Source organism: Gopherus flavomarginatus, chromosome 7, assembly GCF_025201925.1.
Source record: "Gopherus flavomarginatus isolate rGopFla2 chromosome 7, rGopFla2.mat.asm, whole genome shotgun sequence".
Lineage (NCBI taxonomy): Eukaryota > Metazoa > Chordata > Testudines > Testudinidae > Gopherus > Gopherus flavomarginatus.
In genome coordinates this window covers 384,511-412,086 of record NC_066623.1, presented here as the reverse complement: position 1 = coordinate 412,086, position 27,576 = coordinate 384,511, and the positions used below count along the sequence as shown (strand labels likewise).

Below are 27,576 nucleotides of genomic sequence, written 5' to 3'. Positions count from 1 at the left end.
GAAAAGCTTTTAGAAGTCTCTGGCACTGCTTCAGCTCCATGACTGATGCTGGGGTAGCTGTCAGTGACAGCTGCCATTGCCCTGAGACTTCCTGGCAGGAGCTCCTGTCTGATGCTGTTCTGTTCTCTAGGTTCCTTTACCTCGATCATCCCCTTGATACTTGAGTGGAGCAGGACATAGGGAATGAATGCAAAGGAAAGCAACAGCCTTTCAGAGTTGGAAGGTAAAATTTTCTTTACTATAGATATTTTGGGTTTATCTTATATTTTAAAAAATTAATAGAATTTACATTATAACATCTTAGAAAGCTTCCTCCTTTCTCTGCATTTGATGTAAATCCTGTGCTAGGACTGGCAGAATGGAGAGTTTCTATTAAATTATTTGTTATTTTTGCAGTATATTTGACACATTATGGTATCTTTAGTGATCTCTATTGCACTGCTCTTTTCATTTAAGTAGGAGTCACACAGTTGTGATAAGTCCGTATCTAGTCAAGAGATGGCGCCAGATTCTGATCAGTTACATCTGAGTAAATCTGGAATTATGCCAGTGACATCAGAGAACTAATCAGAACTCAACCTCATGACTGTGTCACTGCAACTTCTACTAAAATAAGACACTTGAAAAGTTTATGGGACATTCTTATCTATCTTAAATAGTTGAACAGTAGCTGAATCAGGGTTAGTTGCTGAAAATTGGGTTAATTAAGAAACATTTACTCTACAACTTTGAAAATAAATCTGATTTCCTCTTATGCAAATAGCTCTGTGTACATGTGGATGTGAATGTACAGGTGTGTAGAGAAGTAGGGTTGTGTGCACACATGCAGGTGAACAGGTGTGAGAGGCAGCGGTGTGTATGGAGGTAAATACTAGGAGAGAGAAGACTGAAGCAAAAAAACACCAGTTGGGATTTCTCTAAGTTTTTGATTAAAGCGAGATTTATTTAACTTTGAAGCTCCTGCCCCAGTAGGAGCCAAGCATTGGCCCTGGATGTTCAGGACATGAGTTTTCAGTCTCAAGCAGTGAGCCAGCCATTGGAGATGGAAGGCTAGAGTCCCAGTGGCACACTGGATATAACAAACAAAGTGACAACTCTGTTTATAGTATTGGCTCTAAGCTGCCCAGATCAAACAAAACACCTGCCTTTGTGAGAGCACTGTGCATCGGGGATAGCAAGGAAGTGGAATTGGGAAAGCATATAGGTCTAGATCCATAAAGGGATTTAGGTACCTAACTCCCATTGATTTAGGTACCTAAATACCTTTGAGGGTCCAGGCCATAATGCTGAGGAGAGAGGGGGATAGCTACTATGGGGAGCACATCAAGTGGGGGTTGGAAAAGAGGAACATTGCATAGGGGCTTGCTGACCCAACATTCCCCTGAACTCCTTGCATCTGTTTTATGCATGCTGTGGGACACTGGGAAGAAACCTCTTCTCCTCCCACCACCAGTCCTTGGAGATGGCAACTCCTGCTATACTGTAAAAAGGAAGTTTCCAGGGAACTGCTGGCCCCTGCATGTCAGCGTCCGACCAGTGCATGGCCAAATGGAGCCCAGGGAATCCTATAACATGGCCATGCTCAGCTTGATTATGGAGGTGTAAGAAGCACATTGGGGTCCATGCTCCCTCTTGATCCAAGCAGCCAGGTGTCAGTGCATAGTGGGACATTTTGTCATCTGTAGATCAGCCCTCTCTGTTAATGATGGCAGTGGCTGTGACTTTCTCCAATATATGGAAATTAGGTGCAGCCCCTCTGCTGGGCAGTGTGGTGTCCCTGCTTCTTGCAGCAGCAGGAAGAAAGTAATGCCTCAGTGAGTGGGCACAGAGAAGACTGGGATTCAAAGTGGAAATATTACCACTACTGAAGGACAGTTCAGAGATGCAGTGGAGAAACATAATTTGCGCATCCAGAGATGAGGGATGCTATGGTTCTCAGGCATCTGGCAAGTGACACAACACAAGATTCCCTTCCTGAGGGACGGGCAGGAATGGAACACAGGGATCAGTAGAGAGGTCTGACAGCTGCACATCCATTCCAGGAGCATAACATTTGCCCAGCTTCATTGTTTCTTCCAAAGCCACACACCATCTGTGTACAGAGGAGCTGCTCCGAGTCTGCCAGCTTTCCTGAAAACATAAGCTTCCCTGATAAGGCAGTTTTTTCATATAATTCATTATGGACTATTAATCTGCACTCAGAAATCAATATTCACTTGAACACCACATTTTTACAGTCCACTGCAGCATAACAGAATAGCAGTTACACAACACACGTGTTTACACCCAGAATAAATAGGTCATAAAATGGAACCTGACAGAGAGGAGGGAGACTGTGGAGGGGGCAAAGGGGTATGTGAAGGGACACTAGGTCACTGAAGCTGCCTGAGGTCTCTGCACTGCAAATCAGTACAGTATGTCTCTAGGGAGCTGTGGTGGGGACAGCTGAACAAGCCTTGTCCTAGAAAAACATGGTCTAGCCAGGCAGTGTCATGGAATGTTGGACAAGGTTTAACAAGGCCGCCCAGAGGGGGGGGCAAGTGGGGCAATTTACCCCAGGCCCCACAGGGGCCCCCACGAGAGTTTTGCGGGGCCCCTGGAATGGGGTCCTTCACTTGCTCCGGGGGCCCCGGAAAACTCTTGAGGAGTCCGGGCCCTCGGAGCTTCTTCCACTCCGGGTCTTCGGTGGCAATTCGGCAGCGGGGGGGTCCTTCCACCCTGGGACCTGCCGCCGAAGTGCCCCGAAGACCCGCAGCGGGGGGTCCTTCTGCCCCAAGACCTGCCGCCGAAGACCCCAGGCCTCCTGAATCCTCTGGGCGGCCATGAGGTTTAATGGGACTGAGTGAAGAAATCGAGCTGAAATCCAAGGCTACATCTCCTGTTAGCACTAAGAGTGGAAGATATGGATGGCTGAAAGGGACAAGAAACAAGAGCAGAGGCCAGTGCCCAGCTTCCTTGCTTTGGCTCTGGGGCAGTTTTCTTTTACAGGCTTAAAATAATGGATTTGAAAAATGATCAAAAGGATCCTGAACAGAACCCAGAGCTGGTATTTACAGAGTTTATGGGTCAGTTTGCCCTGCTCTGCTCTCAGGATACTGTAGAAGTAGGTCTCTGCCCCCTTGGGCACCAGTCTGGTGCTTTCTGCTCTAGAGGAAAAGCACCAATTGGCCAGGTGGAGGAGTGCTGCAGGTACCTGCTGGAGCCTCTCCTTCTCCTTCATTCAAAAGGCAAACGCTGTTTGGACAGAATTTTGACTAGCTTTGTTTTTACAAACAAACAAAATAGTGCTCTAAAGTCTCCCATCTGGCTACTTTTCCTCTTGCAGTGCTAGGAGTTGGGGGAGGAGATAGTGTTGGACAACCAGCCCCTGCAGTTCTAGCTGCAGAAGGAGCTGAGTGAAATGACTCACTCCTAAGAGAAGGATGCAGGCCTTCCTGTTCTGGGGTGAAACTGTTCAGTTCCTCTTCTCTGGAGGTCTTCAGTTCCCGAAGGGTGAGTTAGTAGGTCAATGTCTGGGTGCAGAGTAAGGAGAATTATGTGGAAGGGACAAATGCCTGTTGTGTCAAGTTAAGGTGGGCTGAGCAGGAGCAGTAGCAGCAGCAGCAGGGCCATTGGAGGCCAGGAAACCCCAGCTCCAGAATAAACAGAGGAGGCCATGGGCATGCTGTTGTATTCAGAGATGTCTGGCCATGTCTTTGTCTTGGTGACCTGGGAAGGGAAAGGGAGAAATTAATTCAAATTGGATCCAATTCACTCTGGCCCCTGGCTGCAGGATCTCCCATTCTGAGATTAGCACTGAGGATTTGGGAACCTACCATGCCAAGTAACATGGCTCTCGCCCCTAGACACTGGCCCCTCTGCTAACCTATGGGACAGAGCAACTAGAATAGTGATGGAGAGAGGGTACTTTTCTGTGGCTCTGATACATGCACAGCTCCCTCCTTCAGGTGCCTAGAGCTTCTTGTTTCTCTGATGCTAGTTACTTTCTCTATGCCACTTTACTGGCTGCTTTGTGAAGGTAGAAAAGGAATTCATACCTGGCATATTTCTGAAGCAAGAGAAGTGTTGGTGCTGTCCCCCTGGAAGCTCAAGGAAGGCATGTAAAACAATCCTTCCTGCCCCTCCAGAGTTGCCTGGCTCAGATGCATCTGAGACTGAATTGTATTTTCTGCAGGTAGAAGTCAAACAAACGTCTAAGAAGGTGCTTTCCTCATTCGCTCACCTTGGAATATAGCCCTCTCCCAACAGGCTATGTTGGGAAGCTCACATGTTGGGGCTTGTAAGGGTGATTTTGCTTTGGGGAATGTAAATACTGTATGCAGTGGCATATTACTGTGGGGAGTGTATGTGTGTCTATAAAGTACCACAGAACAGATGCAGGGACTAATCTCACATGGTATCTGGGGTGCAGTGGATTAGTCTGAATGGGGTTTTTCCACCTCTACTTTCTGTCATCCTACAGGAGTGTGTCAGAGTTAACGTGTGTCTGAGGTAGGCTGGGCTGTTCTACTGGTGTGAGAGTTCTCTATATACACAGAAAATACATTACTATTAAACAATTATAGAGTGATGCTGGTTTCTTTATTTGATGCCGTCTGGAAGCTTTTGCAGTCATAAAATATTTAAATTTTAATAAAGCCCATTGCTGGGATGCCAGAGATGGATAAAGGGAATAGGGGCTCTGGCCACAGCTACCACTCACAGCTGGGTTTTACCCAATCTCAGCCAGCAGGATTTGAGAGCTATTGCTGAGCTGCTGGCCCAGTGATATGGTCTGTGCCAAGCTGTGATGGGTCAAATTACTATTTATTTTTTGAGCACCCTGGACTGTATTAAGTGTCTCACAGAGACACCTGGAATCCCAGGCTCTGTCCAGTGAATGAGGGTCAGAGGTAAGGGGAGGTGAGGAAGGACAAGATGATGGCAGTGAGATCATATGGTTATTCAGTAAGCAATGGATATAGTGTGATGCTGGTTTTCTCTCTTAACCTCTCCTACCCCCTCACTTATTATAGGTGAGACTGCAGAAGTGAGTCTCTGGGAGGGGCTTAATGTGGCCAGATAAATGACTTTGTGAACAGATCTGGGGATAAGGTGTAATGTGGAAGAAAGTTCAGAAATGACTGTAAGAGCAGAGAAAGGGAGTATCTAGGCTAACGCTAGTGGTGGAGTAGAGAGGATAGGGAAACGTCAAAGGAGAGCAAGTTGGAGCTGTAGGCAGGGGCTGTGTGATGTAGGACCTGGAAAACAACAAAAGGTTTGAACTTAATTATGCTGAATCTGTGTCCCAAGTTGCGTGTTGCATAGCACTTACTGAGGCATTTGTTGCTAATGAACATGCTGCGTATCTGGTCACACTCCTCCTGCTGGTTGCCACTGTTCTCACAGGTACACCATAGTGAAACCTCCGTGCTGGAGTTACCAACATAGTTTGGTGTCATGGCTGTACCTGTCCCCATTCCCCAAGAAATGAGAATCAGGATTTGTTTGTATGAAAGCATTCAGGTGGGCTGGGTGCAGTAACCCTCTGAGCCAGTGAGTACCAGCCATGGCCTCTAACCAGGGCATCACGCCATGGCCTTCACACTCATGCTCTGTGCCTCCAGAGTCCCCTGGACACGCTGCAGGCTAGGGAGGCCCATTCTCTGGGAAGTTTCTATGTACTGTAGCTAAATGATGTACTGTAGCTAAATGATGTTTGCATGTATTACTTTCAATGTATCACAAATTATCTTTAAACATAAATGTGCCGAGGCACACCTGCCCAGGGAGGGGGAGCTGAGGGCAGGGAACCCTCTGCGCTGAGGCGCATGCGGTCTGGGGGCAGGGAACCCTCTGCGCTGAGGCGCATGCGGTCTGGGGGCAGGGAACCCTCTGCGCTGAGGCGCATGCGGTCTGGGGGCAGGGAACCCTCTGCGCTGAGGCGCATGCGGTCTGGGGGCAGGGAACCCTCTGCGCTGAGGCGCATGCGGTCTAGGGGGCAGGGAACCCTCTGCGCTGAGGCGCATGCGGTCTAGGGGGCAGGGAACCCTCTGCGCTGAGGCGCATGCGGTCTAGGGGGCAGGGAACCCTCTGCGCTGAGGCGCATGCGGTCTAGGGGGCAGGGAACCCTCTGCGCTGAGGCTGCATGCGGTGCTAGGGGGCAGGGAACCCTCTGCGCTGAGGCGCATGCAGTGTAGGGGGCAGGGAACCCTCTGCGCTGAGGCGCATGCGGTGTAGGGGGCAGGGAACCCTCTGCGCTGAGGCGCATGCGGTGTAGGGGGCAGGGAGCCCTCTGCGCTGAGGCGCATGCGGTGTAGTGGGCAGGGAGCCCTCTGCGCTGAGGCGCATGCGGTGTAGTGGGCAGGGAGCCCTCTGCGCTGAGGCGCATGCGGTGTAGTGGGCAGGGAGCCCTCTGCGCTGAGGCGCATGCGGTGTAGGGGGCAGGGAGCCCTCTGCGCTGAGGCGCATGCGGTGTAGGGGGCAGGGAGCCCTCTGCGCTGAGGCGCATGCGGTGTGGGGGGCAGGGAGCCCTCTGCGCTGAGGCGCATGCGGTCTGGGGGCAGGGAACCCTCTGCGCTGAGGCGCATGCGGTCTGGGGGCAGGGAACCCTCTGCGCTGAGGCGCGTGCGGTCTGGGGGCAGGGAGCCCTCTGCGCTGAGGCGCGTGCAGTGTAGGGGGCAGGGAGCCCTCTGCGCTGAGGCGCATGCAGTGTAGGGGGCAGGGAACCCTCTGCGCTGAGGCGCATGCAGTCTGGGGGCAGGGAACCCTCTGCGCTGAGGCGCATGCAGTCTGGGGGCAGGGAACCCTCTGCGCTGAGGCGCATGCAGTCTGGGGGCAGGGAGCCCTCTGCGCTGAGGCGCATGCAGTCTGGGGGCAGGGAGCCCTCTGCGCTGAGGCGCATGCGGTCTGTGGGCAGGGAGCCCTCTGCGCTGAGGCGCATGCGGTCTGTGGGCAGGGAGCCCTCTGCGCTGAGGCGCATGCGGTCTGTGGGCAGGGAGCCCTCTGCGCTGAGGCGCATGCGGTCTGGGGTACTTGAGGAGTCGGGTGCAGGAGGGGCCAGGGAGCGTTCTACACCCCACCTAGTGGTCCTAACAATGAAGCACACTAATTACTGCCTATGGGAAGAAAACTGTAAATGAGAAGATGTGCAGCCAAGCGCAGAGACACTCCTGCCCCTCTCCAGAATCAGGAGCACTGAGATGTGGCAGTGATAGGCTCTTCTGCCATAACTTCCAGTTACCCCTGCCAACAAACTGACAGCCTATGGCCTGTTCCCAGATAAACATTGTGCAGCGGCAGCCTGGCTATGTGATACAGTTCAGTGACCATGTTAACACAGTGAAGACTTTACAAACAAGGATAGTATGGAAATGCAGTTAAAGTGCCCATTCATCCCTATACAGCTATAGGGCCTATACAGCTTCATTGTTAGCAGATTCATGTCTATTACAGCTGTCACAGGGAGTGAACCTTGGGATGCCGTGCCAGTTTGGCCACAACCAGGTGTGACCAGAGATATCTTAAATCCCATGAATTTGGCAGTGCCCCTGTGGCCTCTGTGAAGGCTTTTGCTGAATATGTCACCAACAATGTCCCATCAGGGCTCAGGCAGCCAAACCATGAGGGAATACAGGGTTTAAGGTGTCTGCAACCAGGGACCCTGAGAAAGGATGTTCATGTGGATAGTAAAAGGATAAAATGGCTGTAAAATGTCTAGTGGCTGGAGTGTCAGGAGTGGTTATATCACACAGATGGGCAGGGCTCTGCTGCTCAGGCACTGCAGGATAAGCACCTTTATAAGAAGCAACATAGATTTGGTATGTAAATTACCTGTAAGAGACATGGGGGTGATGCTACTATCCTGTCAATAGAGGGAGAATTGGAGAATACATAGTCTCTGGCCTTGTAAGTGGCATAGGCGTTATGGATGCTAACTGAATTCCTCTTTAGGCTCTGTCTACACTGGGGCAGGGAACACACCAACATGGGCCATGCTCAAGTGTCTTCAATACCATGATCTTAAGCTCAGATAAGATCAGAGCATGGACCTCACCAGTCATCAGCTCCATAGACCTTCAGGCACACCCTCCTGTCGCTCCCCCCATCCCCACAAATGCCTGAGAGCATGCTCGTCATCATGCCTTATGTCCCGCTTTGGTCACCACTTACCAATCATCCCCATGTAAGCCTTCAGGCACGCAGCATGGTTGTGCTGAGAACAGCCATCCGGGGACATGCCTGCAGGCTCACAGTTCTGTTGGAAATCAGCCAGTCGGGATCTGTAGGAAGAAGAAGAAAAGCATCAGAGTAAGGACTACTCTTTTCACTGGGGTAATGCCCCTTGCTGACAGACCTACTTGCAGATATGGTCTTTGATACAGGAGTCCAAAAGAAGGAGGCAGTTGGGTTTGATGCTGTCCTGGAAGGAGCACTCAGGGACAATGGTTTTACGGCGTCGCTCCCCACAGAGCTCATCTTGACATGGACAGAACAGGAGCCTCTTGGTGAAATCCTCAGGGACCTTCTCAAAGAACTGTCGTAGCCTTTTGTGGCACTTACGCTGGTCACAGGTGTCTCCAGACTCTGCCCCCTTGGTGCAGCTAGAGGCATAATATGTGCGCAGATGGACACATTTCTTATTCAGACTGCAGAAGTGAGTTGCTTTCAGGCAGGGATTTGCGCTGTCCCCTGCTAGATGTGAACCTGAAAAGCCAACAGAAACCCAGAGACAGTAAATCCCAGAGGAAATTTCAGATGTGAGCAGGAGGAGCTGCAGGCTCCTGCAGCCCCTGGGAGCGGGCAGGCTACCATCCTTTGTTACACTGCAATTTAGTGATCACTCAGCAGGGATTCACAGGAAAACAGAAGGGCATCAGGCAAGCTGACTCTGCTCTGTGCTAGTGTGATTCAGGCCTAGTCCCAGCGGGTGAGGACACCTGAACTAGCCTTTCTCTTTGGAATGTGGTTTGCAAGCAGAGGGGAAGGGAGGCGAGGAGTGTTTATGCTTCACAGGCTCATACCTATGTCTGTTATGGCTCACTCACTGCCTTATGGAGCAGGACGAGTCACTCTCCTTCTTCTATGACTGCTGGGGAACAGTGTCTGAAAACAGCATTTAAACCTGGTTCTGGGCCCAGATAAACAGTTTTCAAACATTTGTCCTGCTAGTGAAGAGGACAGTGATAAGGGAAAAAGATTATGTCTAAGGTTATGTAAAGTGGTGGTGGTGAACATCAGCTGAACATAAAGGTCTATGAAAAGAGTTCAGGGCTTTGTTGGCAACAATGACAAAAAAGTTATTGATGTATCTTTCATGAGATTGATTCAATTCCATTATTTGAACAAATAAAAAAAATTGCTCACTGAAATAAAGCCATATCCTGACACACACTCCTTTTGAGGACAGCAGAGAAAGATATGTATGATGTAAAGAGTAGTAAACTGAATGGCACATATGTTGGTTTCTGCCACTGACATTCTAGCAGTAGACTGGAAAAAATTGTGAAGCGCCATCAGTAACATAGATTGTAAAATTATCTCTCTGGTCATAAATATTCCTAATTGTTCGCAGTTAAACTTACAAACTAGAAGGCAACTCAGGGAACACTTTACATAAGAACAGCCATACTGGGTCAGAATAAAGGTCCATCTAGCCCAGTATCCTGTCTGCCAACAGTGGTCAATGCCAGGTGCTTCAGAGGGAATGAACAGAACAGGTAATCAGCAAGTGATTCATCCCCTGTCACCCATTCCCAGCTTCTTGCTAACAGAGGCTAGGGACACCATTCCTGCCCATCCTGGCTAATAGCCATTGATGGATCTATCCTCCATGATATGGGCAGGCCATAGAAGGTACTAAATCAGAAGTAGGTGCTTTTTTAGTAACGTATCTTTTCCTGTTAGTTGGGATGTCTTACAGAGAAGTTGAAGTGCAGAAAATATCAAAGCATAGGGAAGACTTTTTCTGTCTGGTAATGCTTTTTGGAATAAGTGGATATTGTCCAACAGAGAGGGAATCTCACCTGTGTGTTAACTAAACTTTTGATTTTTCTAAACAAGCTAAAGGAAAATAAAAATAATGGAGAAAATCCCAATATTTATTGTATCTTAATAGTTTAAAAAATATCTGGATTATTTACAAAATGGAAATTGTTAGACTTGTTTCCTTGTTGGGCTTACCTTGATGCATTCCACTCTTCTGACTCTGTCCCTTTAATCTCTCCTAACCAGTTACCTTTTGGATAGCTTCACTTACATGCAGTGCGATCTATGGATCCACCCCACTCTCTGACATGCTAACACCAAAAGCTTCACCTGTCCCTCTCAGGTCCTCTGGAGCCAATATTCCACTGACCAGTTTTAATGGGTGGATTGCCTCAAAATATTTTTCCTCTTAATAATCTTCAGCCCAGTAGGTGGCCCCTGAGAAAGGAAGAAAAAGGGGGAAATGTGTACCTGTCATGATCCCTACCTGAAACCAAAGCTGCCAGCTTGTTGTAGTCAATCTTCCAGGGTTCTTCATTTGCTGGATCCTCATAAGGAGAAGTCTCCAAATTGAAATAACCTAGGCAAAGTGAGAGACACATTCAGGGATGTGGGGGCGGGGAGGCGAGGCAGGGGGGTACACACTGGAACCAGTTTCTCCTTTTAGAGAGACTTTCATGCACATGCAAAACATATCTGGTTGTACCCACAGGACTGAAATTCATCCAGAAACACACTACTTTACTCAAGAACCAGGCAGAGCCAGCAAGAGCAAACCATGGCCCCAGACCTATCAGAGATACTGGTGTGTTACTAAGCAGCCTTGACATAGGAGTCATTCATTGGCTTCTCTGTGTCCAGGATTAGATCTAGTTTTCATCTGTTCCTTTTCAGTCTCAGCATTCATGATGATATGTGCACTGTCTCTTTAAAATGATGGCAGGGGCCGGGGAAAGTTTTAGGCAGAAGCTTTTTACAGTAAAGCAGTGACACAGCAGCTTTCAGGGTAACATTGTTTTTCTCATTTTAATTAATCCCTTGCTCACTGCTGGACAAAAGCAACTTTCTGTTTCTTTAGGTTGCAGCATAACCTCCCTTCTCACCCCTCTCCTCTCTCTGACCCTCTGTAGTCCTCTTGGTTAGCCTGAGGGTCCAGCCCCAGAAGTGTTTCATGAACATAAACTCACCACCTCATGTCATAAGTTTTAAACCAAATATGAAATTTGTGTCCAAACTTTATTATATTAATTTCTTAAACATTAATTGTAAAGCACCAGTAACTCCTCTTCCCCAGGAGGTGGGAGCCCATGTGATGTGATTCTCCAGCAACCACCTCCAAGACTGGAGAGTGAGCCGAGGCAGAATTCTGCATTGAACCCCTCTCCTGCCCTTGTTGAGGTATGTATTAATAGTACATAGGTTTGTGTAATTACTAGAGAAGGTATAAACAATGATTCCATCTCACCGTGTGTGAAGCTGGAGTGAACAGTCCAGTAGATGCGCAGGCAGTGCTTCTGTCTCCTCATGCGGCGGTGACACTTGCAATGCAGTAAAGGGCTGCTTCTGAGGTCCAGCTTTGCATCCCAGCACCTTGCTCTGGCATCAGGACTCAGAGGGAGGAAACGTGTCTTATCAAGGGAGCAGTTTTCCAGGGCCTGGTAGGTGGCATTGCAGGCAGGGTCCATCAGGCAAATCTTCTCAGCTGCTATGCAGTCCCTTGGCAGAGCAAGGAGGCCTCCTGTTCAAGTAGGAAAACAATGGTAGGGCTTTGTTCATGGAGAGAGCCACACAACAATTGTTTCTGTACCATCACTGCAGGCTTTCTGACCTATCTCAGCAAAAACATCTCTGCAAAGGCAGATGTGGGAAAATTTATTTGATCTGGGTGAGATGGAATCCTCTACCCTTGGTGTAGGACAGGTGGGGAACAAGAGTTCCCACCCTTTAGAAATGAGAGGCTGGACATCAACAGGAACTCACATTGGTGCAAAGGGATAGCAAGAGATTCTATACAAAGCCATTTGCCAGCTTTTTAAAAAAACCCTCCTATGGGTGGCTTGCAATCTTTCAAACCTGATCAGGATCAGGGCTGTTCCGTACTTACATGGGACAGGAGATCCCCAAGGAAAACTCAGGTGCTGCAGGGAGTAGTGTGAGTTCTCCTCTCTGAGTCAGCAGTGAGCCCAGTGCCCCAGCATGGTGCTTAGGGTGCTGTGCTTCTGGGAGTGGTGTGTAAGGGGTGCTCATCCCCTCTGAGTCTGTGCTGTCCCTACTGACACAGCCTGGAACTAAATATTAAGAACTGCATTTAAAAAGCCATTTGCAGTACAGAACAACAACTATATAAAACCTACGACACTTATGAACAGTGCTACATATTCTTACGGTAATAAATGTACCCTTAATATTAACTAGAAATATATCAGTATATATACATTTTTTGTATAAGACACTTGTAATATATGTCTTCCTATAATGGATGTTAATTTAAATTACTGAATTGACAATGTAGGAGTTTTTGAAACTTGGCAGCTTTAGGGCTCTTCCACTTAGGGGGGTATTATTTGAAGTCCCTTCCATCTGTTGGTGTTTTTATTCTGGAGATTTTTGTACAGGTTGATTAATTGCCAATGCCTCCTTCTCAGGTCACTAGTGGGAATTAATTACACTGTCATTGTCAGTTTCTACTGTAGCTCCTGTGTGTGAATCGATGTGGGCCATCTCTTGAGGACAGTTGTTCCTTGGTTGTTCTTAGGATACAATGGTTGTGGCGGTAGAGTTGTCCTTGTACTTCCACCATGTATAGCCTTGGTGCTGCTCTTTGGATACCTGTCCTGGCCCTCCTTCTTATTTTTGTCATTAGGGTGCTGGTTGTACTGTCTCGAGTTCAGGAAGATCTTTGGCACCTCTCATACTATTTGCTGTCACCACTGTTTAATTTGTTCTGTCACCTTTTCCACTGTTGCTGGCTTCAAAAGTTTATTTGCTGTAGGCAGTAGAGTCTGGTTGCATGACATGTGATGCCATGCTGGACTGCTGCCCAGGCCTTCTAATTTTTCTAGTCATGCTGTCCATGAGTCTCTATCATTCTGCTATGCCTTTTTAGTAGTTTCTTGGCAATTGCAACAGCTGATTCTGCTTTGCCATTAGCCTAGCAGTGATGTAGAGAAAATGTGGTGATGTAAGCTCTTTGGTGCAGTGACTGTCTCTCACTATATCTGTTTGCCACCGTGCTTAGCATAATGGGGCTTTGATTTTGGTTGGGATCTCTGTATAGTACCATAATACAAATGACAAATCTGTTCAAAATCTGATGCTGTTGCAAACAATGCAAATTCCCAACAGCCAAACTGTGTTCCAATATCTGTAATAACTTCTGGAAGGTGCAAGAAACCCTACCGTAGGCAGATGTGGGAATGATCTGACTCCTATCTCCTAACAGCTGCACATTGGTATAAACCCTGCAGCATGAGATTTTATATTCCTTCTAATTTTTTTTATATTTTATTAAACTCTGGGTGTTCTTGTTATTCATATCAATGTCCAGTGAAGTGATGTGGGTGACCTTCACTTTTGAGATTCCTTGATTTTTATATATAATTGATGCACAAACAATAATTAATCAAATATTAGGAAAAAGGACAGGTGTTTTATTCACTCCCTCATTCCACCTCCTGCTCTGTGCTTATGAAATTACAGACTGTTGTGATTATGGTGCCATAAATGCGGCATTCAGTCTTCTCCCCAAGATTATGCTGAAGAAAACAATGGTTTGGGAGCAGGAAACCCTTTCTTTAGTAAACACAAACACAGTTGAGAATTAGCTAAAGAGAGACAGAAATCCATGAACACCACTTGGCAATCAAATGGATTGAATTGTAAGCACCATCAAAAAGTCTTCCCCGTCTGACAGTTCATCTTTCAGTCAGTGTTATTGTAGCTGTATCGGTCCCAAGATATTAGAGAGACAAGGTAGATAATACCTTTTATAGGACCAACTTGTTGGTCAGAGAGACGAGCTTTCGAGTTTACAGAGCTCTCATCAGCAGAAATTCGTCCAGTAAAAGATATTACCTCACCCACCCAGAACACATGCTAGCTGTTGGTTTGGCTACCAGCAAAATAGATTGTGTGAGAACATGTGGCACCAATGGTGATGTTGCAGGTCCCAGTGACTCCTGAAAAGAGGCTGCAGCCACCTCCACCTTCTGTTGTCTCCTCTCAGATCTGCCTCTTCCTCTTATCTTGGCATTAGTAGTGGGAGGTAGGAAGTGTCTCTTTCTCCCAGCCCTGGCTCCTTGGGGGCCAGCTTCAGACCCAGGAGGAGTCTTTTTACTTTGAGTAACTCCCATATTTGTGGTTTATATTTTGGTTCCAGGAACACAAACTTCTGTAAAATTGGTTCTTATGGTAATTATTGGACCCAAGGAAATTCAACGAGTTTGTCTTGGCTGCAAAGAATGAGCCTAGGCAGCCACTTTGGGGCTGTTTGCAGCTTTTGGGCACCTGCTGCTTTGGGGGAATTTATCAGCTACTTTCCCTCCAATTGAGTCTTCCCCATGAGCTTTAAATGGTTATAAAACATCATTAAACTGGGGGCAAAACCTGGAACCTGCTGTGATGACTGGTTGACCCTCTGCTGTAGAAGACGACAAAACATGTAGATAGGTGCCTGTGACCAGGAAAGGGTACATTAGCACCATCTGGGTGCTAACTCAAGCACTCCCACATGCAGGTCAACTCCAAGAGCAAATGCCAATTGCTTGCTGAGCTTTACTGCCCTACCACCCCTTTTGGGTGGCCTGCGAAGGATTCTTGAGAGATGGTAGCTACTCCCTGGGCCCTAAGGTAAATAAAAAAAATACCAGCCTCCGCATCTGCCAGAATAAGCCCCCTGCTAATGCAAAGTTCACTTTCGATGAACAAACTTCAGCTACCATGGCCTCAAATAAATGGCTTGGCTGCAGCGTCCTTACGAGTGCTACAACTTGGCTGCAAAAAAGGAATGTCTGGGTTGCTTTGCTGTAAATCGGCCACGAAACACCTGCTCAGAGCGCCGGAACATACAGGCCAGCCCTTTCTGCTCCTTTTGGCACCGAAAACTTTGTCCTGGCCGTAACTGAAAGTGACCAGCATGGAGCAGCAAATCCCGCCCAAAACTCTTCACCGTGGCTTCCGCAAACAGACACAGAGCCGGCTGCACGCTCGGCTTTTCGACTGAATTAAGGGCTGTGATTTGCTTAACCGAAACCACCGCTCGTGTGAACACAGCTACCGGGAGTTAACGTGCTTACATGGGCAGGTGACCTTACAGCAGTTCTGTGCCCCGGCGCCGGGACACGTTACCGGCACTAGTTCAAAGCAGGCTAGCTAACCCGGTATAAAAACTGTCCCCAGACAAGTCGCGAGGCCCGCGGGAGCGTTTCTCATGCTGGCTTCGGGCAGAGCTGGGACACCCCCGCCCTTCGCTTATCCGTACAAAACAAAGACCCGGCAGTCCCCAAGCGCGCTCCGCTCCCGCGCAGCTCTCCGCACTCACCTGCGCTCGCTGCGCTGCCCGAAGCTGCGCCGAGCCCCTGGGCTGCAGCACGCGCAGCGGGGCGGCCGGGCGGAGCTGGGCCCAGCACAGCCAGGCACCAGGCGGGAGGGTCCCTCCCACACCCCGGGCACCAGGAGCCAGCCCGGGGGATCCAGGGCCGTCCCGGAGCAGCGAGGCGGGGGAGAGGCAAATCGCGGCCGGAGCCGCTCGGCCCCGCCACGCTCCGAGCCCCGCTAGCGATGCCCTGCGGCTGGCTCCGCGCCGGAGTCGGTAAGTTCTGGGACCGGCCGCCCCCGGGCTCGGAGCCCCAGCCCGGCGAGTCCCCGGCAGTTACCGGCTCGGCAGAGGAGCAGCCCCAGCAGCAGAGGGAGCCCCATGCTGGAGCCGGGCAGGCGCTGAAGGTCCGTCCGGGCGCTCACATGCTCCTCTCGGCCGGGGCTCGGCTCCGCTGGGCAGGCGCCTCCTGGCTCTGCGCTGTCCGAGTGCTGAGCGGGACTGGGCCGCCCCCTGCTGCGCTGCGCTGCACTGCGCTCCCCCAGCTGACTGCAGCCTCCTCCTCCGCCCAGCTCGGCGGGCTCTGCCCCCTCCCCAGCCGGCCAGCCTCTGGAGCTGGGTGCTCTGGGTGACCGCACGTGTGCAGCCTTGTCTGTGGCGCTGTGTCTGCGCCTGTGATTTTCTAACCGTGTCTGTGTAGCTGCATGTGTCACATCTGGCCAGCTGGATGGGCGAGGGGCTCTGCCCTCGGCAAAGTAACGGGCTATAGGAACCAGGTCAAACACCTGTGCCCAGAGCAACATGCAGGAGGAACTCGGTGTCCTGCCTCTCACTCAGTACCACAGCTTCCAGTGCAGCCTGGCAGTGATGGGTCCCACACCTCTCACCCAACTGTGATTAAAGAGAGAGTAAAAAGTCACTGGGGTGAAACAGCCTTTTGGGGCCTGGGGGCGGGCGTGTTGGGGGGGAGTTGTGGGAAGACAAGGACTGAGAATGGGGCTGGAAGTCAAGGTAGTGAAGAGCCCAAGGTACCGCTTGATTCTCACTCTGCTTCCAGCCTTTTTGTGGAAATTATTTGTAATAAAGGTAGATTAGGGTCATTTACTAGTCGAGTGCAGCTGTCCCCTCATTTTCTTTCTGACAGGAAATTGCCTGGGTCCAAAGTGCACTAACAGGCAGGAGTGCAACCCATCTGAAAGGAAAGCTGCAGTGACTAACACAGCACTCACCATAGCTATAGATGTGTTTAAGAAATAATATGTTTTTAAAGGATTTGTTTGAAGTTTTTAGACATCCTGATCCATGTCTCACTGTCCCCTGAACTGTGCATTGAGCTACCATTTCACTGATTCTTCCCAGCATGACAGCAGTTTAATTCTGATGAGCAGAAAAAGCAGACAGATACTTTGTCTACACTTTGGAACTTTCTGGTTGCTGACAATGACTGTAGCTAAACAGAACTGAACAGGTTTAACTGCAGTGTAACCAAGGACACACCAAGTTCAGCATTTGTTCCAGAAAACACAAACACAAATAAGATTGGTTGCACAGGCAAGGCTAGAGAATGTAGCTCCCATTCTGAAGGTACAAGGAATTTGTAGTAAAAACTGTGGTTTTAGAATAATATAGCTTGCTTATTGATTCAGTTCAGTATGTGTCATTCTTAAATACAGGTTTCAAGTCAATGGGTTAGTTAATATGTTCAGCAAATAATTGTTTCCCAACATTTAAAAAAACATTTATTGTATTTAATGTTAATATCCAACAAAAAGGTGACCTTTAACCCTGCAAGTGGCTGCTTCACATAACATCATCTTTTGTTTTCCTCTGGAACTCTGTTTTGGGTTGTAAGTACTGGGCTTCACTTCTCTGAATATTCTAAGGCAGGAAGCTCAGGTTTCAGAGTTTCTTCTTCTTCTTCTAAGTTCTGGGTTTGGTTTCTTATTAAAAAAAGGTTTTTCTTAATGTTTTGTTTAATCTAAAACAAAAGTAAAATTGTAATATCTTATCTGGCACGAACTCTGAAAACTTCTTGCCATTGTTGTACATTCTGATGGCAGCTGCACTGACTTCTCTCCCTGCTCTGCATCAACAGATGGTTATGGCAGAAACCCTTCAATGTGTAATTTTTATAATATTAAGACATGTACAGTTTTAGGAAATGGCCTTGTTGCTCCATCTAGGAGTCATAGAAGAGGTCCATGAGAAATACAGGACATGATTCTTTTTGTTGTAATAATTGGGCCTACAAATTTACCCTCATTGTGAGCTCAACTGCAAATAGGGTGACCAGACAGCAAATGTGAAAAATCGGGACAGGGGGTGGGGGGTAATAGGAGCCTATATAAGAAAAAGACCCAAAAATTGGGACCGTCCCTATAAAATCGGGACATCTGGTCACCCTAACTGCAAAAGTGAATTAAAGTTAATAAAATGTCACAGTAACTGATAACAAGAAATGGTGATGGGAAAAGGTGCAAAAGTGAGACAGATGGACTGAATTAGTCCAGACAAAAAGGCCTCCTGATGTAATTCAAGGATTGTGTTAAGATTATGTCTGGTAAACAAGAAGAGTGGAACTGGAAATTAATAAACTCAAATTGTGTCTGGTGGAAATACACTTAATTCATGGACAAGATGTTGGGCTGTTCCATCCATCATTTTCCTTTTTAGGTCTTCAAAACTAGACTTTTTTGGGAAAGGCTGGCCAAGGCCGTCCTTAGGATTTATGGGGCCCTTACGCAGTATTGTTAAACTGGTTCCCCTGTGCTCTGCTGAAGGCAGTCCCCAGCCGGTGCCGCTGACCCCAGTGTTTCGAGGGGGCACAGCCATCACCCTCGCCCACAGACCCCCCAACCCCGTCCTCATTGCTGACACACACTGGCAGTGGCTCAAGGCAGGCTTCACATTGTCACATGGGGGCTGCATCTTGCCAGAGCCCAGGGTCCTCCTGCAGCCCCAGCCATGCCTGGCTCACCATGAGCATTTTGACAGGAAGTACCAAGCAGTAATAACAACAACAATAATACAAGAGTGTGTGTGTGTGTGTGTGTGTGCGTGCGTGTGTGTGTGCAGGCATGTGTGTGTGTGAGAGCGAACCAGTACGTATGAGAGAGCCAGAGAGACAGCCAGTGTGTGTGACTGTGTGTTGGGGGACTGTGTGACAGAGTGTGTGTTGGGGAACGTGAGACTGTGTGTGTGTGACAATCTGTGTTGGGGGACTGTGACTCATGAGATGCAGAGTGTATGTGAGTGTGAGAGCCAGTCTCTGTGAGAGAGACTCTGTGTGTGTGTTTGAGAGACAGTGAGCGGACTTGCACTTTAAGTGAGGAGACTCAACAAATACATGGGTCACCTCAGATTCGGGGTGGTAATGCTTGCTTCTGTTATTTCATTGCTCCAGGCTCAAGACTGGGTCCTGGCTTTTGACTTTCAGGATACATATTTCCATATTGTCATCCACCAAACCCACAAGAAGTACCTCAGATTCACGGTTGGTCCAGTCATTACCAATACAGGCTTCTGCCCTTTGGACTCTCCACAACAATGAGAGTATTCACTAAGTGCTCGGCAGTAGGACAAATAAGAAAACAGGGACTTCATTTGTATCTGTACCTGGATGATTGGCTGATCAGGGTAAGGCCAGGATGAGACCAAGAGAGTTCTAGATGGAATCTTCTCCCTGTTCTTTCAGCTAGGGCTCCTGGTGAACTGTGAAAAATCATCTCTCACCATCACAAATTACAGAATTCATAGGTGCTCAACTCGACTCAAGGTCAGTGCAAACATATATGCTGGAAGACAGATTCAGGTCCCTTCAGTTGCTTGTATACAACAAAATGGCAAGACTGTCCAGTATGGTCAGGAGACACATGGGATTACTATGTGATGCTGCTTGATAGACTTAGTCTGTGAACATTACAACATGGACAAAGGACAGTGTACTCAGCCAAGCAGTACATGAACAAATTGGTCATGGTACCACCCAAAGTCCTACAGGAACTTATCTAGTGGCTAGTACCACTGAATATGGGGAAGGGAGTGTCTTTCTTAACCTCTTCCTCAGCAATGGTGCTTATTATGGACCCATGAGAGACAGTTTGGGGCACCCACTTGCTTCACCTCCAAATGCAAGGAGTATTATCTCCATGCAATCTGAAGTTGCACATGGACAACCTAGCGCTGAGGGCCATCGGGTTGGCCTGTATAGCATTCCTACCTCTTCTATGGAACTCTGTAGTGCAGATCCTGATGGAAAATACATTGATGAGGCACTGTATCAACAAACGAGGTGCTTGCTTGTCCCACTGTGTCTGGAAACCACTGTGCTCTGGGAATAGGTCACCAACATGGAGTGACTCCATTGGACCTGATATTCTGGTGATTTCACCACCTTGGTGTGTGGGGTGAAGGGAATGAGCTCAGGATCTCATTGGATGTTTTTCTCCTTCAGTGGTCTCAAGGTCTTCTCTGTGCTTTCCCATCAATCCCTCTCATCCCCAAGATATATCCAAGAGCAGATGGGACAAGGGAGGCTACTGTTCTCCTGATTGCCCCATACTGGTCAAAGCAGTTCTGACTGTCAGACCTACTCCAGCTGTGCAGCCAACCTCCCATTTGCCTTCCTTCTTGCCTGAATACAGTGTCTCAGATTCAGGTACTGCATTGCACGGGTGGCTCTACAGTTTTCGCTGCCCCAAGCAGCGCGCTGAATTGCCCCCGCAAGTAGTGGGGGCAGTCCATGTGCCCTTAGGGCGGCAGGCGTGTTTCCGCTGTGGCAGCAAGTCGGCGGCAGCTGCTATGTTTAGCAGCAGCCACTGCGGACAGCTAAACATAGAAGCTGCTGCTGAACTGCTGCCACCGTGGAAATGTGCCTGCCACCCTAAGGGCACATGGACTGCCCCTGCCCTCTGGGGCAGCAATTCGGCGCGCTGCTTGGGGGCAAAACAACAGGGACTGCCGCCCCTTGCAGAATGCCACCCCAGGCAGCAGCTTGGAATGCTGGTGCCTGGAGCCAGCCCTGCTGCATTGGGACCCACAGTCACTGCACGTGATGGGTTGGATGCTGGCTGAATGAACATCACTGAATGGGAGCACTCTAGACAAATGCAAGAAATTCTTATGCTGAGCAGGAAAGCTTCCACTCAGAGGTTCTAGTCTGTGAAATGGAAGAGGTTTGCCACATGGGTGACCCAAACCAATGTAAATCCAGTTGAAGCTCAGATCCCAAGAATCCTGGATTACGTGCTGCTTCAGAAACAGTTGGGACTGGCATTTCTCTCTCTAAAGGTCCGCAGAGCAGCAATATCAGTCCATCATATGGCAGCTCAATCACATTCCATTTACTCACACCCTACAGTGTCAAGATTTATCAAGGGCCTTTTTAACAGATTCATAGATTCTAGGACTGGAAGGGACCTCGAGAGGTCATTGAGTCCAGTCCCCTGCCCTCATGGCAGGACCAAATACTGTCTAGACCATCCCTGATAGACATTTATCTAACTACTCTTAAATATCTCTAGAGATGGAGATTCCACAACCTCCCTAGGCAATCTATTCCAGTGTTTAACTACCCTGACAGTTAGGAACTTTTTCCTAATGTCCAACCTAAACCTCCTTTGTTGCTGTTTAAGTTCATTGCTTCTTGTTCTATCCTTAGAGGCTAAGGTGAACAAGTTTTCTCCCTCCTCCTTATGACACCCTTTTAGATACCTGAAAACTGCTATTATGTCCCCTCTCAGTCTTCTCTTTTCCAAACTAAACAAACCCAATTCTTTCAGCCTTCCTTCATGGGTCATGTTCTCAAGACCTTTAATCATTCTTGCTGCTCTTCTCTGGACCCTCTCCAATTTCTCCATATCTTTCTTGAAATGCAGTGCCCAAAACTGGACACAATACTCCAGTTGAGGTCTGACCAGCGCAGAGTAAAGCGGAAGAATGACTTCTCGTGTCTTGTTTACAACACACCTGTTAATGCATCCCAGAATCACGTTTGCTTTTTTTGCAACAGCATCACACTGTTGACTCATATTTAGCTTGTGGTCCACTATAACCCCTAGATCCCTTTCTGCTGTACTCCTTCCTAGACAGTCTCTTCCCATTGTGTATGTGTGAAACTGATTTTTCCAGATCATGTCTGCCCTTTATCACGCACCCTGTCATGGAGCAACAGGACAGTAGCTATGCCCCAGCTTTTAAACAGTCTCTTGGAGGACCCACTTCAGTGTGCCAGACCCCCAAAGGGTCTCCGTCTTCCTTCAGGGTAGATAATGCAGCCTCTCCACCTATAAGACTGAGCCTCCCAGCTCCTGCACTCCTGCTTCATGCTGTTAGCTCTGCCCAGCCAGTCCAATTGAGACAGATTCCTAGTTAGAGACTTGTATGCTTTTCAGGGACTAATGCACCTCAGCAAGTGACTCCAGGCAGCGTTTTCAAAACAGAGTAGGATTTATTAGTCTACTGGAACACAGGATTGGAAGTGTTTAGGTTAGCATAGAAAAATTAAGGTTAAAACATACTCCATGTGGCCAAGCCAGCATAAACCACTATCCATGCTGTAGTGGACTCTTCAGGCTCTGTCTCTTATCACTACAAAAAAAATTTTTTTTCTCCTGCTGATAATAGCTCATTTTAATTAATTAGCCTCTTATAGTTGGTATGGCAACTTCTACCTTTTCATGTTCTCTGTATGTATACATATCTTCTTACTGTATGTTCCATTCTGTGCATCTGATGAAGTGGGCTGTAGCCCACGAAAGCTTATGCTCAAATAAATTTGTTAATCTCTAAGGTGCCACAAGTACTCCCCAGGTGAAAGCAGCCAGCTTCTTCCAGAAGCCAACTCTTTGTTCCATGCCTGCCATGTCTCAGTTCTTTGTTCTAGAGCTGGGAATGTGTTCAGCTTCCCTGCTGTGAGGTGTGGAAGTGGGAGGAGGGGGGAGGGGATCTCCTTCATCTAGGTTGCTGGGCGTGAATGTTCTGGTCATTAGGGCTTCCCATTGTCTCAGATTCTGCATTGATATGGGTCACTTTCAGCAGGTTCCAGCCACTTCCTTAATGACTCTCACTGCATCAGACTGCAAGGCAACACTTAAGGCAACACTTACATCTCATGGCCTGTGCTGCCCCAAAAAGCAGACTTAACCCTCCCCCAATGTGTAGCACTGCAAAGTATAGAGGGAAACTGAGGTGTGAATCCCGTAGGATTCATTAAAAATATTACAAAAAATTCCCACTTCGTCACGCTTATCTGGGACCTATATGTGACCCTTTTATGCCTCATAGAGGCTTCCTTCAAATCTCTATCCAAATGTTCTTTATACCACCTTACCAGCAAGATGGTCTTTTTCGTTGCCATTATGTCAGCATGTAAATTCAGTGAGAGTGCCATCATACACATAATTTCACAGGGACAAAGTGATGGGACCACACTCCAAGTTCATTAACAAAGTAGACTCAGGATTCCCCATGAATAAGTCAATCACCCCATCATTCTTCCTTCTGAAACCTCATTCTTCTCCAGAAGAAAAGAAACTTCACATGTGAGACATTTCCAGAGCACTTCTTTACTTTCTAGACAGGACTATGCCCCTTTGTCTCTCTCCTCCTTGCTTTGTAGACATACAAGGTCTATCAATAGGACAGACAATCTCCTCACAGACACTCTTCAAGTGGATTATGCAGTTAATCTCCAGCTGTCTGGCAAGCCTGCACATCTGGACACCAAAGTACACTCACCGGGGCAGAGGAGACATGGTCAGCATGCCTCAGAAAGGTGTCAACCATTGAGATATGTAAGGTAGCCCTGTGGAGTAATCTACTGCTGTTTGTTAAACATTACATACTTGACTTGGCAACTGAGGCAGACATCAAGTTTGGAAGAGCAGTGCTTCAATCCTTCTTTGAGTAGTATGACTGATACTTCTCATACCCACCATCTGGAAGAGGGTACTGCTTGCTGGTCACCCACCGGGATCCATAGTGACACATACTCAGAGAAGAAACAGCTACTTCAAGATGTGGTCAGTGTGGATCCCACAACCCATCCTCCATCCCTGCTTTCCGGGTCCTGAGCTGCATGGGCTTTGAACTGCATGGAAACTGACGGAGCGCCATGAGTGTCTTGCTCTTTCTGTCTCTGTATAGGAGCACAAGGAGGCTAAGGGCACATGTGTGGCTCCCACAGACATTGCGAGTGAAAATAATCTAGTCTGGCATGCATTAGCACGATACTGTGGGATCCACACTGACTACAGCACCTTGAAGTACCCATCCTTTCTTCGGTCTATATCAGACTCATCGTCTGATTATCTGAGCAAGGGGTCAGGAGTCAGGAACCCCTGAGTGGTAATCCTGATTATTCTACTCTACTACTGTTTGATATGTGGACTTGGGCAGGTCACTTCATCCCCCTGCCTTGGTCTCCTCATTTATAAAGTAAGGAAAAACATACTTACTTCACAGTGGGACTGGAGGGGTTAATTAGTTAGCTTAATAATTATACAATGCCTTGAAATTGTAAAGTTAGGCTGCTGATGTGGTGTGACCACAGCCTATCATCAATATTGTCTCGTTATTTACTTGTACTCCCCCATCTGTCTGTATCCATCTGTTGCCTCTTGTCTGATACTTAGATTGTAAACTACTAAAGGGAGATACTGTCCTTTTGCTTTGAGTTTGTACAGCCCCTAGCACAATGGGGCCCTGGTCCATGACTAGAGTCCCTAGACACTACAGCAATACAAATAATAAGTAATGGTAAACTACTAAATATAACTAAGTACAGTAGAATGTCACTATTTCAGGTCAAACCGTGCAGTTCAGACAAATACCGCACTTTCCTCTTCTTCTCAACAAAGATTTAATAGCAGAGAGATGTGAGGTCTCATATTAGTCTTTTTGGGGAATTTTTTTAAACTATAACTCTGCTACATTTGTCAAATTAGTACAGCACCTTCTGTTACACAGTAATCACAGAGTCATAGAATTTGTGGCAAGATGGCTCCGAGCTCCCTGCCTCATATAGGGTAGAGAACATTGTCTTCTGCATCCAGCCTGTATCTTGTGGTTGAGTAAGACTGTGTTTTTAGAAAGATATTCAGTCTTGAGAGAAAGACTCTAAATGATGGAGAATCCACCACTCCCCTAAGATGGCATTTCTAGCTGCAGAGTGAGTTGTTTGGGCAGGTATAACAGGAAAGCAGCCAGATCTCAGCTTTCAAAGTATTTCAGTGCCCATGCTTGGGACCCTGTGACACACACTACAGCTTGTGTGGTATTTTTCCCTTTTCCTTGCTCTGCAGGCAGTACTTCAGCCTTTTCACAAAGCTCAGAGAGTCTGATAATTACCAGTCTCTCAGGACCAGGCTTTCACCAGTTTTTCCACTTGGAATCCTATAGGCCAGGTCTGATCTAGGGGTCACCTGCCACTCTAATGTGTAATATCTTAGGGATCAGTTTCTCCAGTTCCCCTGCATGTTCTAGTTCTTTGGCCTACTGAAGCAGCTGCAGAAAATGTAAACTGTAAACCCTGATCTGATTTCCCCAGCTTTTAGCTTCATTCCTATAGCTCATGTTTTCTCATAGACTCATAGACTCATAGGTCAGAAGGGACCAATCTGATCATCTAGTCTGACCTCCTGCACAAGGCAGGCCACAGAACCCCACCCATCCAATTTTATAACAACCCCTATCCCAGGACAGAGTTATTGAAATCCTCAAAAATGGTTTGAAGACCTCAAGCTGCAGGGAAACCACCAGCAAGCGACCCGTGCCCCACGCTGCAGGGGAAGGCGAAAAACCTCCAGGGCACCTGCCAATCCGCCCTGGAGGAAAATTCCTTCCCGACCCCAAATATGGCAATCAGCTAAACCCTGAGCATGTGGGCAAGAGTCACCAGCCAGCACCCAAGAAGGAATTCTCCGCAGCAACTCAGTACCCATCGCATCCAACATCTCCCCGCAGACCATTGAGCAGACCTGTCTGGTGGTAATTCAAGATCAATTGCCCAAATTAACGATCCTATCATAACATCCCCTCCATATACTTATCAAGCTTTGTCTTAAAGCCAGGAAAGTCTTTTGCCCCTACTACTTCCCTCGGAAGGCTATTCCAGAACTTCACTCCCCTAATGGTCAGAAACCTTCGTCTAATTTCAAGTCTAAACTTCCTAATATCCAGTTTATACCCATTCGTCCTCGTGTCTACATTAGTACTAAACTTAAATAATTCCTCTCCCTCCCTAACGTTAACCCCCTTGATATATTTATATAGAGCGAGCATATCCCCCTCAGCCTTCTTTTGGCCAGGCTAAACAAGCCAAGCTCTTTGAGTCTCCTTTCATAAGGCAGTTTTTCCATTCCTCGGATCATCCTCGTAGCCCGTCTCTGAACCTGTTCCAGTTTGAATTCATCCTTCTTGAACATGGGACACCAGAACTGCACACAGTATTCCAGATGGGGTCTCACCAATGCCTTATATAACGGTACTAACACCTCCTTGTCCTTGCAGGAAATACCCCGCCTGATGCATCCCAAAATCGCATTTGCTTTTTTAACAGCCATATCACATTGGCGACTCATAGTCATCCTGCTATCAACCAGTACCCCAAGGTCCTTCTCCTCCTCCGTCGCTTCCAACTGGTGCGCCCCCAACGTATATCCAAAATTCTTATTATTAATTCCTAAATGCATGACCTTGCACTTTTCACTGTTGTATTTCATCCTATTTCTATTACTCCAGTTTACAAGGTGGTTCAGATCTTCCTGAATAGTATCCCTGTCCTTCTCCGTGTTAGCAATACCCCCCAGCTTCGTGTCATCCGCAAACTTTAGTAGCACATTCCCGCTCTTTGTGCCAAGGTCAGTAATAAAAAGGTTAAATAAGATTGGTCCCAAAACCGATCCTTGAGGGACTCCACTGGTGACCTCCTTCCAGTCCGACAGTTCACCTTTCAATACGACCCTCTGGAGTCTCCCCTTTAACCAGTTCCTTATCCACCTTACAACTTTCATATTCACTCCCATCTTTTCCAATTTAACTAACAGCTCCCTGTGCGGAACCGTGTCGAACGCCTTACTGAAATCTAGGTAAATTATATCTACCGCATTTCCTTTATCTAAGTAATCCGTCACCTTCTCAAAGAAGGAGATCAGATTGGTTTGGCACGATCTACCTTTAGTAAATCCGTGTTCTCCATCGCTCCTGACAGGGTTTGACAGGTCCTGACTGATTTGGGGATAAGTAGTGTCAGCAGCTTATACAGGGGAAGCAGATGCATGACCTCAGGCCCTGGCATGTGAATGAGTATCCTTTATGGATATTTTGTTTTATTCAAAGCTTTAAGTGATCATCCTTCCTGTGGAATTTAGTGCTACTCTGGGATCTCATAGATCCAAAACTTCAAAAAACACAGAAATTTCTGTGTTCTGAGCTGGACCTTTCCCAGCCACATTGATGGATTACATCTCCGTACTGTCCTATCAGCACCCCATGTGGCAGGGCTCATTTCTTATCACTGTAGGAGCTGAATGCCTTAGAATATTAATGTATTTAAGCTCTCAACCCCCTCTGTGGCAGAGCAGTGCTATTGTTCCTATTGTAGAGAGAAGCACAAAGGGACTTGACCAAAGTCACAGAGGAAGTTTATGGCAAGGCCAGGAATTGAACCCAGTTCCAGAGTCTCACTTCACACCCATAATCACAAACCCATCACTCTTCCTCATCTCTGTCCATAAAGAGCTCAGAGAGGTTACTCTCCAGTAACTCCCTCCATGAAAGTATCTCTTCTGCATAATCCTACTTGTGTGATGCCCCCCTCCCTCCCACACTACAGAGCTGGGGGAAACTGCTGCAAAGCAATGTCAGGGTAATATACACGCCTGCTCCTGGCACAGAACAGGGAGCAGATGCACAGTCACAACCACCTCACCTCCTTCTGCTAAACCCCAGAGTCCCATGTGAATAGGACTCCCTCTTCTTTGACCAGCTTCTAACTCCTCCCCAACCAGATTCTCTCACTCTGTCTGAGCCAAGAGCCAGGGCCACAGCATGTATCTCACCGTGGCAGCAGGCTTGTA

The 27,576-nt window shown here is 47.7% G+C and overlaps 1 protein-coding gene across 2 annotated transcripts; it reads right to left on the bottom strand.

Moving 5' to 3' along the window:
* Window positions 1–1,350: 1,350 nt before the first annotated feature.
* On the bottom strand, window positions 1,351–15,982 carry GFRA3 (GDNF family receptor alpha 3). Of its 2 annotated transcripts, XR_007775474.1 has the most exons (9): window positions 15,840–15,982; window positions 11,432–11,704; window positions 10,454–10,546; window positions 8,340–8,685; window positions 8,152–8,261; window positions 5,315–5,449; window positions 4,038–4,168; window positions 2,780–3,708; window positions 1,351–2,725 (listed from the first exon to the last, which is right to left on the bottom strand). XR_007775474.1 is itself a non-coding variant. In XM_050962352.1 (8 exons), the coding sequence occupies exons 1-8, from the start codon at window positions 15,880–15,882 to the stop codon at window positions 3,568–3,570; spliced, it is 1,272 nt and encodes a 423-aa protein (XP_050818309.1). In that variant the 5' UTR covers window positions 15,883–15,982; the 3' UTR covers window positions 2,763–3,567. The 2 variants fall into 2 exon arrangements, 1 of the variants encoding a protein (XP_050818309.1); XM_050962352.1 differs by lacking the exon at window positions 1,351–2,725 and having other exon boundaries at window positions 2,763–3,708.
* Between the last annotated feature and the right edge of the window lie 11,594 nt (window positions 15,983–27,576).